Source organism: Ammodytes marinus (assembly GCF_949987685.1).
Source record: "Ammodytes marinus genome assembly, chromosome: 2".
NCBI classification, from domain to species: Eukaryota; Metazoa; Chordata; class Actinopteri; order Uranoscopiformes; family Ammodytidae; genus Ammodytes; species Ammodytes marinus.
This window is the reverse complement of record NC_137231.1, coordinates 18,979,173-18,996,110: the sequence shown is the minus strand read 5'-3', so window position 1 is coordinate 18,996,110 and position 16,938 is coordinate 18,979,173. Positions and strand designations below refer to the sequence as shown.

The 16,938-nt window shown below is 38.9% G+C and overlaps 1 protein-coding gene across 1 annotated transcript; it reads left to right on the top strand.

Moving 5' to 3' along the window:
* The first annotated feature begins 50 nt into the window (after positions 1-50).
* mlxip (MLX interacting protein) lies at positions 51-15,618 on the top strand. Its single transcript, XM_080039521.1, has 17 exons — positions 51-620; positions 4,050-4,156; positions 4,709-4,794; positions 4,966-5,055; positions 5,261-5,302; positions 6,892-7,132; positions 7,695-7,784; positions 7,947-8,041; positions 8,778-9,366; positions 10,036-10,139; positions 10,423-10,534; positions 10,628-10,743; positions 10,901-11,008; positions 11,152-11,279; positions 11,377-11,500; positions 12,080-12,209; positions 13,148-15,618. The coding sequence occupies exons 1-17, from the start codon at positions 298-300 to the stop codon at positions 13,252-13,254; spliced, it is 2,592 nt and encodes an 863-aa protein (XP_079895647.1). The 5' UTR covers positions 51-297; the 3' UTR covers positions 13,255-15,618.
* Positions 15,619-16,938: the final 1,320 nt, after the last annotated feature.

Below are 16,938 nucleotides of genomic sequence, written 5' to 3'. Positions count from 1 at the left end.
AACTTCCTGCTCCGGACAGAGCTGTGAGTAGCAGGCAGCAGGCTGTTTTTTTGTCAGCTGGTCCCGGAGACTCTCTTACGTCAACTATCAAACAAGTCAACAAGTTAACTTATGCCACCAAATACTAACGACGAGCGGTGAAAATGAGCGAACAGAGGTCTCGGACTCCACGGCTCGAAATGCACAAACATTTTCCTGTCTAAACTGCGTTTTCCAGCGCAGTTGGCAAGCCTCATGAAAGAAGGAATTTTATTGTCCTAGCTTGCTGGCTAACGCTAGCTACTTGTCTGTTGAGTTATGGCTACTAGAGAGATCAATTCACGGCACAAATACCGGCGTACACCTGCGAGCATAAAGCAGGAGCAGGATGAAGACTCTGACGCAGAGGAGACGCACCTGGTGCTGCGGAGGACCGACGGGTTCGAGCCACAGATCATCCACAGCGGACACTTCATGGTGTCCTCGCCCCACAGCGAGCACCCCCCGAAGAAAGGCTACGACTTCGACACTGTCAACAAACAGACCTGTCAGACCTATCATTTTGGCAAGGCCAGCATGTCGCACCTCTCCATAGACGCTTCACTGACCAAGCTCTTTGAATGCATGACTCTTGCGTACAGGTAAGTTGTGTTAAAACAACACGCCTCACAGTCCTGTATTCACGAAGGAAAATTAGTTTTTATTTTAGCTTTTTCAACCCAATTCTTGTTGAGATCTCTTCCATCCTATGCACATCAGGAAAGTCGGGCACGGGACTCACTGGCGTGAAATGGCAGTCACGAGTATCCTCTTCATGTAACTTCCTGCGTGACCATTCATAATTTGTTGAAAGTTTAGTAGCAGTGGTGAAAGAAAGCAGTAGGGTAGTAAGCCAATAATAATAAAATTGAATACAAAATTCTGCTCAAGTAGAGAAATATTAGTAGCCTAAGTGTTAAATAATCTGTAGAAAAAATGGCCCCTGTGACCAATATTGTACACCTCAGATTTATTTTTAGATAATTTTATCTCTTTGGACACTTAAAAAGTTATCTGATTATGAATAAAAGCTAAGGAAGAAATTCAAACAACTTGGAGAAATCTGAATTGTAATCAAACAATGCATTCGATTTATCTTATCTTTATTTTATGTTATTACAAACAAGTGATGACATATTGCTCTTGGTAGAAAGATCGTTGTTGTAGCCTGGGTGGAACAACTTTAAAAGGCAATGAGGAACGAACTGTAATCTTATAGTGTTATTGGGCCCTACAAAAGCTGCCAGGGGTCAATACACGGGTACCTCCAACTTTGCAATGGGATATTCAATATCGGACATGTTACCAGTCTTTCTTCGTGGCAGAAGAAACAGCTGTTTTTTAAGGTACTTCAAGTGAAAGTGACAGCTCCAAACTTGTTCAGTATTTTTTTTAATAATACAGTCATCTTGTCATACGGATTAGATAATGTTCTTGCTGAGCTAATGTAGTTAAGGATGGTAAAGCAAAACAGTCCATAAATGGTAGAGTTATTGGTTCAATCCCTGGCTCCTTTCGTTGCCCTTGAACAAGACGGTTGACCCCCAAATTGCTCTAACGTGTGTAGGCCTATGTGGGGGGAAATATTACTTTGGACAAAAGCATTTACGAGTTGGATATAATATAATGTAGAGCCATGGTCCTTTGTTTACAGCTGCAGTGTTACTATAGCATTGTTGGTGCAAAGCCAGCTGCTGAGAGGATTCCCTCTGACTGACAAGTGGCACCAGCTTGGATTCATGGAGAAGACTATTCATAGAGCAGGAAAGCACCGCTACCAGTTACTGTTCTGCTGTTGTCATTCCCCAGAAATACTGCCTATCTTGAATGCACCAATCTGGAATACCTCTTGAAACAGTTTGTACTGCTCTCAATGACGCATAATGTTCTTACAGAAAGTGAGCACACAAATGACAACAGGAAAAGACTGGACAGGAAGAACAAACAGTAAAAAAGGCATGACGGATTGTTTACTTGAGCGTCATTAACCCCTGTCCTGTTACGATGAAACATAAACTTAATGTAATTTGTAAAATATACACATGGTGTTTTACCATTATAGTGCACTAGGCAAAGAATTTCCATGGCAATTTAAAATCACTGTGCTGAATGAATTTCTATACAGTAGCCTAAGCAGTGCACATGTGTTGTATCCTCTTGCTTTATTCGACCCCTTTTCTCCATATCACACTATTATTTCAATTTGAGTCTAACCTTGGCTGATTCCTGCTCCTTTCTGTTTGTTTTGCCAGTGCTGGTCAAGGTAACATTTATTTATTTATTTATTCAATCAATCAATCAATCAATTTATTATTTAAAGTGCAAAATCACCATGGTACACGGTCCCAATACACTTTCCAATAAAAACAAGTGCAGTTAAAACAATCAAAAACCACCAAAAAAAAAACAGTTAAAATGCATTTACAAAACATCAGTTAAAACACCAGAGAAAGGATAAAACAGTTAAGAAAATAAAAACCAATAAAAAATAAAAATATAAAACAATAGTAAAGACCAGGGGAAATGCTAAAAGATAGTTTAATCAAAGTATAGGGTAAAAAGGTGTGTTTTAAGACGTGATTTAAAAAGTGAGATGGAGGAGGTACTTCTGATGTCAAGTGGGAGGGCATTCCATAAAAGAGGAGCGCGGTAAGAGAAAGCCCTCCCACCAGCTGATTTTTTATTGATGGGTGGAATGACTAGGAGGTTTGAGCCAAGGGAGCGAAGAGGACAGGACGGAGTGTAGGGAGTGAGTAAATGGGAAAGATAAAGTGGCGCAAGACCATTCACGGCTTTAAAAGTTAAAAGAAGAACTTTAAAATCCGCTCTTGCCTGAATGGGCAGCCAGTGTAATGAAGCTAAAACAGGAGTTATGTGATAAAATTTACTTGTTTTAGTTAAAAGTCTAGCAGCTGAATTCTGGACAATTTGAAGGCTCCTGGTGGTGGAAAAGGGGAGGCCAGAAAAGAGAACGTTACAGTAATCCAGTCGAGAGGACACAAGGGCATGGAGAACCACCTCAGCGCTACGCAGGGACAGAGAAGGGCGGATTTTAGAAATATTCCGAAGGTGAAAATAAGCTGTCTTAGTGATTTCTTTTATGTGAGACTGGAAAGTCAATGTTGGGTCAAAGGTAACACCAAGGTTTTTGATCAGAGGACTCTCAGAAATAAAACAACCATCAATGTTCATACGAAGACCTTCAGATAAGTATTTATAATTATTGGGCTTGATCACCAGGAGATCAGTCTTAGCGGTATTAATCATAAGAAAGTTGTGACTCATCCAGCTCTTGATGCAATTTATTGATTGATTGATTGATTGATTAATTAATAAATATAAAAATTGTCTTACATTGTTCCAGAGCCTAGTGCAATGTTATGGTAGCCAAATTCAGGCCAGTCGTCAGATATGTAACTCCCGTTACCAAATGGTCTTCTCTTACCTTTTCAAGTGATGTACACAGGCTCAGTGTTACAGCAATGTATTGTGTATAAGTGGTAGGATGGCCTAGAGGAACTGGTTCGTTCCCCGGCACTGGAAAGGAGGGTGTTATTTGTAAAAACTATTTGTCCATTGTGGCCTTGAGCAAGACACTTAACCCCTAACTGCTCCAGGGGTGCTGTACTATGGCTGACTCTGCACTCTGACCCCCTCTGAAGTGTGGTAACTAATTTTCAATGTAACCATTGACTAATAAAGTAACTTAAGGCTCCTGGTCATTGTCCAGCATTAGCCGTACTGTCCAAATTGGGTTTGTATGGTGACATTTCTGACAAGAGGCACAATTTTTTTCTGCTGTTGTGAAATGATTAAATTTGAGCGGAATAGATTTATGATATAATAAACTTGAACAAATCCAGCAAAGTTATGGTGGGGTGGATGGCAGAGTGGGCATTTTTTAAGTCCTGCACAAGCAAGAACATCAGCAAAGGGATTATTTTGCTGATAACACTAAGGAAAGAACTTTGATGAATGTCTTGTGTCTGTAATCAAATTATTTCACTTTTATTTATCTTTTGTCTTTTCAGTGGTAAGTTGGTATCTCCCAAATGGAAGAACTTTAAAGGTCTAAAACTGCTTTGGAGAGACAAGATACGCCTCAACAACGCCATATGGAGAGCTTGGTATATGCAGTGTAAGAATGCCACATCATCTCTTTCATTTGGTACACACAAAGTGTAGACTATTGTTAAGTATTTAGTTAGAGTTACTTTAATTTAACAATTTTTTTTGATCAAGCTGCTGCATGCGTGAAGACATCACGGTATGGTTCAAGAATCTTGTCAGAAGTAAATCTTGTAGTATTTTTATTGATAAATCTACATTTCTACATACAGGATGTAGGAAAAAGATTACTCAATATAGAATATTTGGAGTCTGTGAAAACGTACCAATAGGAAAGCCCAATGTTGAACAGAGATGTAAGATGCTTTGTTTACAATACAGAGTTTCTACATTATTTTATGTTGTGTAAGGATTTAGGTTCTGTGTTATATAATTTTGTGACATTGTAAGCCCATGTGTGACAGCCACCTTTTATGTTTATGACACAAAATACACTAACAAAAGCTGACTGGTTTGTGAGCTAAAAAGTGCAAATTTTGTGATCTTTATACCTTTAAGCAATGTGTGTATTATATAATTCACTAGTATGAGAAACGATTACGAGGTTATTTTCCTACTTCAGATGTGGAGAGAAGGGAGAATCCTGTTTGTCACTTTGTGACTCCCCTGGATGGAACTATGGACTTGGATATCCACCGTCCTGCAGAGGTAAAGATAGAAAAGTGTGATAATTATGTGGTGTTCAAACAGCATTAGTAACTTTTCATTGTTTCTTGTCAACAGAAAGTCATTTTGTTTTATGCTTCCCTTGTCACTTCCTTTCTTTGTGCTGTATTTTTGATGTGAGTTTATTTTCCCCTCTCCCTCTTTCTTCTACAGGTCAATGCCACAGATGGGAAATGCTGGAAAAGGAGAATAGAAATTGTCATAAGAGAATACCACAAGTGGAGAACATACTTTAAGAAAAGGGTACATGCATTCTTCAGTAAAAAAACAGAAAAACACTGCAATTTTTCGGTCTTTGTCATGTTACTGGGTGTTTTGTAAAGGTGTTCTGTTTGTTTGTTTGTTTGTTTGTTTGTTTCCTTGTTCGTTCTTCCGTTAGTTTCTTTGTTCATAAAACATTCATATTTATCAATATTTATTTAAGTGAAACTCACTACGTCTTTTATAGTTACAGAAGCACAAGGATGATGACCTCTCAAGCTTGCTTAAGGTAAACAAAACTGCATCATGCTTAACGCCAAAGTGCTGTTCAACATGCTCTACATGAACATTACAATCAGCATCTGTTCAACCAGATGTTGATTTTAATGGAATTAACACATGCTTACCCAGTCACTCTCACATTATGTAAATACTTAAAACACATTGCTGCAATGCAACAAAGTAGTTTTGACTGCTTACACCTAATTTAGCGACTAACTTGCTGATAAACACTACTGTATATGTATTTATATAATAATAATAATTAATAATAATTGATAGGTTTTATATAGTGCTTTATTGCCTAGGCACTCAAAGACGCTTTACATTTCCTGGTTCAATTCGTTCACACTCAGTCATACCGGTGGTGGTAAACTACGAGAGTAGCCACAGCTGCCCTGGGGCATATATCAGTGATTCTTGAGAAACGGGACAAAAGGCTGTCTTCCAATATTATCTGCTGTTATGTAGAAAAGTAAACATATTTAAAATTGTAGATGTCATTAGGGATTAAGAATAGAATGTCTGGAGCACAATTATCCCCTTAAATGTAGTTTTATCAGTATTATGTCAAATATATGACACTTGTTATATTCTCACAACGTCCAAACCAGTGTGTCCACAGAGAAGGGATCAATCATTCATATGCAATAAAACCTATTAAAAATGTACTTTAATGATTAAAATTAGCTTTTCTCATCAAAAGCAACACTAAATAATCTCTCATATCAATAAAAACTGTTTTTCTACAACACATTCATGTTTTATAAGGTTTCTAAGTGGTGGGACACTTTTTGTCACCACCGTCAGACAATCCATTAAAATGTAAGAAAATCAGCCAAAATAAGGGGCAGCTGTCACTATGAAGGACCTCTTGTCACATTCTACCTCTGCATATTCTACATTAGAGTCAGACATGCTCTGATAAGTGTTGTAGTTTTAGAATATTTTACTTTCCAAATCTTGAAAGTCCTGTGTCACAACCATGATACGTCAACACCGACTTACAATTTCTGAAGAAGTTATTTGAAATGTTTAGATCATTTTATTTTCTTGAAGTAGTTCATACGAGCACCTATCATCAACAGAAAAACCAAATGGCTACTAGAAAAACTCCATTTGTTCAATATGTCAACACCGTCAGATGTAAAAAAAAAAATTTATATTGAATTTTTTTTGTGGCCTCTGTCAGTCTTGGTGAATATTTGTGATCACTATACATCTCATGGGTCTAGCATAAATTGAGAGAAAATTAATTTGTGTTTTTGGTGTCTGACGGTGTTGACACAAAATAAGGAATGGCAAAGTAAAAAGCCCATTTTGATAAAAACAAAAGCTGGGAGGGTGTGTCAAAAGCTTAGCTTAGTATATGTTGGATACATACATGTAATTTAATTTGCCTGAACATAGGGTTTGTATTTTTTCAACATTGCACCCTGTTTTGTTCCACTTCTCAAGAATCACTGATATACGATAAAAAATTAAATAAAAAACTTGAGGTGAATTATTAAGACATTGTAAAATTATTGTCTGCTGTACTCAACACTGCATGCTTGTTTGTCACTAACTGGCTTGATGGTTGCATTTTGAATACTCAAGGGGCCGAAGGAGCAGTTTTCGCTGTTTGGGGAAGTCTCTCCAGACATGCTCCGTGTCTCCTTTTATCAGGATGAAGAGACCGCTGCACGCCGTGTCCCCCGTAAGCACAATGAACCACCAGCCCCTATGGAGATGGACCCGCTCTTTGACATGGATGTTCTGATGTCTGAGTTTTCAGACACGTTGTTCTCTACGTTGGCGTCGCACCAGCCCATAGCCTGGCCCAATCCAAGGGAGATTGGTGAGAAAACCATCAGCTGTGTAATTAATGAAATAGGCAGAGACATCTTAATTAGATTTGAAGTATCTTCCTACTCACTTTATACTTGATTAACTGCTATTTTCTTTTGGTAATTTGTAAAGATGCCTCTCTTAATTATGCAACATCTGATTATGTTATGTATCGGACCCGTTAAGATTGGGTGGTTTCCGATTGTTGATGCTTTGCATTATTTTTTTGACAAATAAAGTCTATATCTTTTACAGAAGTCATACACATACATTTTCTAGCATCTGCTGCACACACACACCCACACACACACATACAGTACACACATACACACACACACACACACACACACACACACACACACACACACACTCTCTCTCTTAAGGCATTTGTTATAAACATGCCCACAAGACACAGAAGATTTTTTAATTACTATAATAAGAGGAATACCATTGCTATTCTTAAATACCCCAGGATACGGCATTGCTGTATTACTTCCCAGCCCTAGTATCTGTCAAAATACTGGCACGTCTCCTCCCTATCCTGCCTACCTCTGCCTCTTTACCTTCCACAGCTCATGCAGGGAATGCGGACATGATCCAACCAGGACTCATCCCCTTACAACCCAACCTAGATTTCATGGACTCCTTTGATCCACTGCAAGGTAGCACTGCGCTGCAATTGTACTGCACACACACTAATAGTGCACACTTTACATTATCAAGTGCACATGTTCCAGTAACTCTGCTACAGCTGTTGGCTTAGTGTAACTCAACAACTAGTGTGGTTTTACTAACCCCAGCTAACATAGAAACTTTTGTTCCAGACTTATTTCACAGCCTCCGTCAACACACCTTACCCTCTGTTTCCCCCACTGCATCATCTGTCACCCCTCTACCCAGCAGCAGCTCTCAGTCACAGGTAAACACAGTCCCTAACACACAAGACACGGAGAGGAGAGTTTGAGGAAGGACCCTGTTATTTAAGACATGAAAACCATTGAAAGACTGATATTTTTTTGGTCAATGTACATGGATTCTGCCATTTCTGCAACCACCTTTCTGTCTTAATGTAGTTGCATAAACGACAATCTATTAGAAGTAGCACTTAATTTAGCCATATTTTCATATAAGCATGACATTTTTGTTCTTTTGGATCGATAAATGCAGTTATACTATAGCTGTTTGTCTCAGTTTGAGCCAGGCTAAGGACACATTTTGGCAGCAAGGTTAAGTAAAGTCAAGTAAAATAATCTACATTTTTTCTTCAAATCTATTCTGAAGTCAATGGAAGGATTTTTAAAAGCAGCAAGGTACAATGTGACCACTTTCATCTGCTGCAGTTGGAACCTTGGCCGAATCTTTTGTATGAGTTATAACATTGTATTTTGCCTATGTATTTATGCAACATACAAACAATATAGGTATATCCAAACAGCTTATACTTCAACTCATAGACATTAGTTTTTCATCTTATTGATCTTTGTTTTGCACCTAGTGAATTGAGAAACGGATATAAACGCAGCTAGTTTGACAAAGATGAAATGTTCTGCTAATACGAAGTTACACAGAACTGTGTCTCTTCAGTATCACATTGCACTAGAAAAAGGACAGAACTAAGTGTGTTTGTTACCTTCGCCTTTGTCATCCCTTCCCAGGCCCAGTTAATGTCCTCCATGCAACTCCCAACCAACCACATCTCCCCTCCTGGCCCCCTGCCCATACCCTCTCCCATGGCCGGTCAAACCAGTCGGTCAGGTGTTGGCGATGCTGCCTATATACAAGACTACATGCCTCTGTTTTCCAGGCAGGTGACGCCCAGTGATCAAGTGGTGGTATCCTCAGTGTCTCAGTCTTTATCCCACGATCCCGTGGGCCAGTGTCTCTCAGGTCAGGACATAGCCTCAGCATCACCCATGGTTTCCTCAGCCTTGGGCAGCAACACCTCAGTGCTGGGTGAAAGCGTAGCTTCAACTGTGATTACACACACCGCCTCCTCTACTGTCACACGCAGTGAAGTAGCCACCACCTACAGCCATGGCACAGACTATTGCTCCATATCCACACAGCCTCGACCTCCTCAGGCTCAGCTCCAGCCCTTGGCTCCACTGCCAGCCACATCTGTCCAGCACCCTCAGACTTTTGCCCTGCCTCGCCCTTTTCAGTCATCCAGTGCCAACAAAACCCGCCCCGTGCAAAGGATTGTTCCCGCTAACACCCTCCCCTCCTCCCACCTCATCCTCACAGGTCTGTAGTTTCTGATCTCAAGATCAAATTTTTTTTTTGAAAAAATGTTCAACTTGTGTGATCAGGCAATGGAGTTGTGTCACTTTAACTGAATTACCACAAGATAGCGCTGTAGCTCGTACAACTGATGTCTATTTTCCTCGGTATTTGGATAAATTGAGAGCATAATCTCTGTAGTAAACAAAGTTTTTTGTATATTTTTCAGGATGTTTGAAGTGAACCAAAAAAAATGTACTTGATATACTTGGGTTAATATAGTGTAATGCTTACAATATTTTCTTCAATTGGATGCATATTTTATTTTTGGTTAGGATCTACATGCCTTTATCAGAGAGCTGACAGGAAATGTGTTGGGCGGGGTGTTGGTGCGGCTTTGCATTCCATGGTTGGGTGCCCCCTGCTTATCTTTAGATAAATATGATACAATTCAGTTTTAGCACATACAATTGTACAATTTGTCTTGAAACCTGTTAAGAGTAAGGTTCACCAAAGAGTTTATCTCCTGCATGAATTGAAGTGGCTAGCTAATAAAAAGGCAGGGGGGGGGGGGGAATCCATATGTCTCATTGTCTCAATTCTGACTCATTTATGGATATTCACCAATAAATATCCATAAAACTAATGAGCATTCATAATTGGTGCCTAACCGTCATTGTTTACCCTCTTAAGCCCCTTTCCCAGGTCATGCTAGTGCTGTGATTGTTACACCAACATCTCTGAAAGGAGACGTGGTCCCTAATACAGGAGTGGTCATCACTTCGTCTCATCTTGGGGTACGTTTTCAGCTCTGTCAGTTACTTCCAGACACTGTATATTTTTTTATTATCATTATTTTGTAGCACAGTGGCTCTTGAAGTATCGAGCAGCTAATACATTTCAGCGTTCATGTTTCTCTGTTGTGTGTAATTCATAAATGTGAAATTGAACTTGACTTGTCTCTAAGCTCAGGGGATATGTTACAAAGTAAATACGGATCATATTTCTTTGAACTGGTTTTTGGTCTTGTACCTCCTTTTTTATTTCCTTGTCTATTTGTCCTCTTTTCACATGTCTCAGGCGCCGGGATTTCACGTTGTGTCTCAGACGCAGAAGTCTCCCCAGCCCATTGTTCCCAAAGAAAAGTCTTTCTCTCCCAGCCGCAAAAATCAAAAAACATCCCCTAGTGTCGGTGAGAGTTATGTCTACCCAGAAAACATATTATATTTCAGAAACCCACCACATGTTCAAAGTTTGTTTTGTTTTTTTGTTTTTTCCTTTCCAGTTCATAGTCAGCCAGGATCGGGTCAAGGATCACCACTAGGGTTAGATCAAGTTCCTAGTCCCCAGGCACTGATCGGCAGCAGCAGTACACCGCTAGTAAAAAATGAACAAAAGCAGGTGTGTCTTAATGTTTCTAAACATAAATAGTTATCATAGCCTATTATTAGTTGATTGACACACTGTAGGGCTTTTAGACTCGGGTTTTCCAAAATGTTTAAAATTAAAATTAAATGTCACTTTATTTGTTTAAATATTTATATTTATTTGCCGACAGAGCCGAAGGACAACACACATATCTGCTGAGCAAAAGAGACGATCAAACATAAACATCGGCTTTAAAACACTCTGTAACTTGGTCCCCACTCTAAAGTCACAATCAAATGTAAGTGTGCCTGTGTCTTCATAAAACATCTGTAATAGATTCATGGTGTCACTATCTTTTTGCCGTGTTGTGCACAGTATTTCCTCATATTGTTCTAAATATTGAATGTTTCTCCTTTGCTACCACATTCCTGGGGCCTTTAGATCACTAATGCGGTCACGTTACAGAAGACAGTGGAGCACATTGGAAAGCTGCAGCAGGAGAGACAGCAGATACAGGAGGAGGTCAAGAGATTACGTGAGGAGATAGAGGAGCTCAACACCTCCATCAAGTAGGTTAAAACGTATTATCTCACCCCTCTTATGATATAAAAAATGTGAACAGACACTTGATGTATTAACCCAACATCAACCATTTCTGTCCTCCAGCTTGTGTCAAGAACAGCTGCCTGCAACAGGGGTTCCCATCAGGCCGCATCGCTTTGACCACATGCAGGAGAAGTTCAAGGAATATGTGAAGAGCCGCACCCTTCAGAACTGGAAGTTCTGGATTGTATCCTTAAAAAAAAAAGCTTACATAGAAAGTAAAGGTTACACCACTGAAACATTTCAAATCTCCCCATCGCTCTGAAGGAAAGCCAAACTCTTGTCAAGTCCAGTCTATATAGACAGATGCAAGACATACAAAGACTTATTTTAATCTAATGCAGGGCTCCTAATGCCTACAGGTTTTGAAATATTTATAAAAATGTCCAACAATATGCGGCGAACATTTCCTTCCCTCATAATATATTTTAGAAGATTTGCTTACCAAAGGATCTCAGTTTTGTATGAGGACTCAGTTTCCTACTTTGAAAGGTGTTGTTTGTTGTTCTTCTAAAGCAAATACTGAACTCACCATTGATTTAATGGCCATGTGTTTGTTTTAATTTGTTTTTATTTATATAATTATTTCTTACACAAGGAACTAAAATATATCCCTGAGTTTTACTTCATGTAACAAAACAAAAAAAGTTGCAACAATTTCAGGTCAGCACATTACAAATCGAAGCACCAAGCTTAAACTGTTGGTCAGGCAGAATTGCATTTGTCTCCCTGTAGTATAATTATTCCTTGACTGACATCCTTCTAGTTCAGCATCATTATCAAGCCTCTCTTTGAGTCATTCAATGGGATGGTGTCAACTACAAGCACAGCAGAGCTGTATCAGACCACATTACAATGGCTCGACCGTCACTGCTCCCTTCCAGTACTCAGGCCCAGTAAGTAAAAGACCATCTCTCTTTGACATCCAGCACACCCACACACACACACACACACACACACACACACGGGCACACAGACACACTATGGTAGTGTACGTCACCAGCCCACTACTCTATGATTTAACTGAAAGTGATGTGGTATTGTCATGTGTAGTATTTGCAGCCCAGATGTGATTTCCTTCCGGCTGCTGTCTAAGTGTTAAATTCAGTTGCTCAAGATTTCCTATCTGTCACAAGTTTTCTTCTATTATCAAGAAACCATGACATGACAGGAAATGTAACAGTGCATCTAATTTTAGATAACTCATGAAATCATTCCAGCTTTGTTCTCATGGGCAGAAACAGTAATGATCACACTTTCCGTTTAATTTTTCCCCTCCCACCAAAGTAATATGGTTTTATTCTTGACTCAGTCTGACATTAGCGCACACATTTAGTGGCTCTGATAATGAAAGGTGACGTCAAAAGATTTATTTTAATTCAGCCACAGTTTTAGCAGCAGGTCAGCTGGTCAGGTACCACTGCAAGAAACTGTAAAGAATAAGAAGGTTAATCGCTCAAGATTTTAATTCCAGTTGTTGCTGGTGGTCTGTCTCCTCAAGTTTAATGTGTCAGTCAAATCATCAGCTGAGTCACTGTTTTTACCATGACAAACAGGGTTCTAATTAATCCTGGAACACCTGGGAGAGTCATGAAAATGTCCCATTAAATGACACATTTGTCATCAGTGTCCTGGAAAACATTGATCATTGAACATTTTGTAGCAGATTAACACTTTCCCATGATAAATATTTGAGCATTATACACCAAGTCTTGCCTCCCACCGAGTCATTACAAATAGATTAGTGGTTATATTGAGGAGCCAAATCACGATCATCTTTGAAACGCTGCGTTTTACAATCGGCTTATGTTATTTTATGTTTATTGTTTTTCAGTGGTGCTGAGTACCCTTCGCCAGCTGAGCACAACCACATCCATTCTTAGTGATCCCTCCCTGCTGCCTGAAGAAGCCATCCAGGCCGCGACAAACGCCGATATGTAGCATTGCTCTCTGAAAGAAAGTGAGGTGACCAAAAGGCCACCTGAACCTTTTAACCTTTTAATCATCAAAATGAAACATTAATAGTTTACCTTATAGCCATTCAGACAGACAATACGTCTTCCAAATATCCACGACTTCCCTGAAAAATGAATGAAAGGATATATGCACGCTAGGTCTGGCATTCTTTAACTCTGAGCGTACGATGATCATACATTTGTGCTGTTCGCTGATTCCTCTTTATGATAAATTAGACAACAAAGAAAAGTCGCATACAGGGAATATTATATTTGAAACACAGCATTGTGTCAAAAAGGTAAATATTGAGTACTTGATCAATTTGTGTTCTCGCTTAGATGTTTAAGGTGTATGGATATGATGCTTTTTTCACAAGATGAATGGGGATTTTTTTTAAGGAGTAACTAGCAGTTTAGTACATGTTTAATGGAGGATCCTAAACCTCCCAGAAAGAGTTCACATCAGAATGTAGGGGATCGCCTGAAACTAGTCAAGTAGATAACTAAAAAAAAAAAAGATCTGTGCTTATAAGAAAGATGAAAACATTATCCTGCATCCCTCATTTACTCAGGGAAATGTTTATTCTGCCAGGTAACAGTAGTAGTTTCCTCGCAATTTTCCGTCCATGCTGAACATCTTCCTTCATGTTTTGCTTGCTCTGCCATTTTACAACAAGGCAATCATCTTAGATACATTATGTTAAACACTTGTGTTTCTAGGCAGGTAAAAGCATAATGGAGGGATATTACTAACAGCCCGCTGCCCTCATAGGGATATTCATTTTTAACAAATGGCAGTACAGATTCACGTGTACATTGTTACTCGATCTAAATGGAATGACTAGCAGTTGTAGGGATCTTTTCTGTTCTTTGTTGGTCATTCAGGGCTGCGCTGGTGAGTGTGATTATTTTCCATTCAGCTATGAACAAATCGAAAATCCTTCTCCGCAGTAGAATATGGTGTTTGTAGGTTTACATGTTACATCACATGTTTGTTTTACCAATATTTTTTTTCTACTGGTAGTTAGACTAATTTATGAAATGCTTGTCAGACACAAGAGAAAATTGTAAGTTTGGCAAGATAAAAAAGACACAGCACACAGAAACAGACCAAAAGCCATATCAGAGAACTTGTCTTTTATGTCACTGACATCGTATTTAACAGAGCGCTCTGAATGCTCGAGAATAAAGGACTGCAAAATAAGCAGTCTGACGTACATCAGCCTTAAGGTCAAATAAAGTACCCTTACTTGGGACCTCTGCTGGATGGTTAGACTTAGTATTTTTTAATTATTATTATTATTCTTTGTGGTTCAGCACTCCTCAGGCAGTCGACAATTTTGTGTCTTGTGTTTTTACTTTCTTTTCTGCACAACTGAGTTTACTGAGTTTTACGGTAGCAAAACGCACCACTGATAGTTCTTATTTGATGAATGTGCAGCTTTTTGTGTGCAATATTGTATGGTGAATTGCAGACAGTTTTTAATGGGAGATTTTGCTTTTCTACATGATAGAAATAATCTACCTGTCCATGTAGGCAGGCTGCTGGCTTTACAGTGAGAGGGAAAAAGCAGTCCTCAAAATTCAACACTTTTACATTGAACTGTAGTGAAGCTTACAGTGATGCAAAAAGGCCTATTTTATTTAATCAAGGGTAATGTTTAGTTGCCACAGTTATCCAAAATGTTTAAATAAGACTTATAAAACCTACTTCACCGGTGGAAATGTGTATTGAACTCTGAGATCCTATGTAGTATAAATGTGCTAAAATTTTAGAAATCGGTTGATCCTAGCCTGAGAAAAGGCAGAAAGAGTGTGTTGATGGTCTCACTGTCTAACCCTACATTTTCCCATGTGTGACATCACACATGGGAAAATGTAGGGTTAGGATTAACAGGACAGCTGGGCCAAGGAAAGACTGAGGGAAGAAAAAACACATTCTTTACATTATAATAGCGATTTTATACTGATAGAATGCCGGTTCCATATTTGTGAAGTATTCCTTTAAGTGAAAATTAAAATGCACCAGAGTATGCAGCTATGGTTTGTAGGATTGTTGATGAAAATGTATATCTCTTTGGCTGTTGTTCTTTGTTTAGTTTTTTTCCACCCACCTTTTAAAAGGAGATTTTAAATATGATTTCAATTATGACAAAGTCCCAATGTTGCACTGCAACGTGGCAATTGTGTGGTGATTTTATTGTTAGTTTGTTCTTTCATTCTATGGTTTTACAATGTTTGTCATACCATGTTGGATTTCCAACTTTTGTTTGCTGTTTCTGTGACGGGGATTTTTATACCCACTGATGTACAAATATATCTTTGCAGATTGGATCTGCCCAAGTTGGTTCTCTCCAAAGGTAGTATTGTATCTTTTTTTAAATAAAGATATTTTCTTATGCTGCATCTGAGTGTTGTTTTTCTTCTTTTCCAAAGTTCCCAAGTGTCTAAATCCTACACATGTTAAGATCCTTTAAATTATTCTGAATTACAATAAAAGCAACAAGAACGGAATCAGGATGATTCATTCCTTTATTTTCATAAATATCACTTAAAAAAATATAAAGTAAACAGGTTTACTTTTTCATCAATATAACACTGGATTGCAAAAATAATCTTTTTCAATAAGTTAAAACATTGTAAATCAAATAAATATTTTTCTCAGGCAGTGAATTCAAACTTTGCTTTGCTGAGCCACTGGTCCAGGAACTGCAACAGACATTTGGCATACACATAACTGTCCATGTCCTGCTCAGAGGGCGTTAGGCTGCAGTCCTGACTGGATACCCGGCCGCCGGTAAGATGCTCCACATTCACAGTGTACTGGCTAATTATCTGCAGCTGAGGTGAAAGCTCTGGGGTCCTCAAAGACGTCTCCAGCATGAGGCAGCGGAAGGAGGAGAGTTGCTGCACGGTGAGGGTCTTTTGTTCCAGCTGTGAGATGTTCAGGGACAGGCAGGAGGAGTTGGGAAGTTGTCCAGGTTCAGCCTGCATGAGAAAGCATTGGTCAGTGTCTGTCTGTATCATTGAGCTATCCCCAAGGATGAGGAGTGACTAAGTACATATACTATAGACTAGTACTTCGCTTTTAAGTGTAATTTTTTGATTTTTGTCTACATTTTTGGTTGATTTAAACTTCCATCCCTCTTTTTACATTTTACTACACTAATCTGCCGATCGATTGACCAAATATAACTTTATAGTACAGGTTACATGTTAATGTATCAATAATGATCCAATATAGCCCAACAGTGACAGGGGCCATTCTGCATACTGAGAAGTTTTACTTTTGTAACTTTTTGTCTTGAATCTCCTCAATGATGCTGTCAGTGGTAGCCTAAAGTCATTAAACTTAAATATTAACAAAAAACTATTATTCTTACCCCCTAAATGAAGTGCTTTAGCGGCAACATATACATCCTAAAAAACTTTAGAAAGCACTTAATCCATGAAAAAGGTTTGGTTACAAGAGAGAGTTTGCTACCTTCCACTCCTGCATGTGACTTCCCATAAGAACTAGTTTGGTTGGTAAATAGATGTACATAAGCACTACAAAGCTTACAAGGTTGTCCACAGCAGTCCTTATCTCCTCCTGCATCAGCTTGATGGTTGCATTCAAGGCCCGCCTAGTTTTTGATGCATTTCTTATAGGCCCACAGGCTGCTTGTGC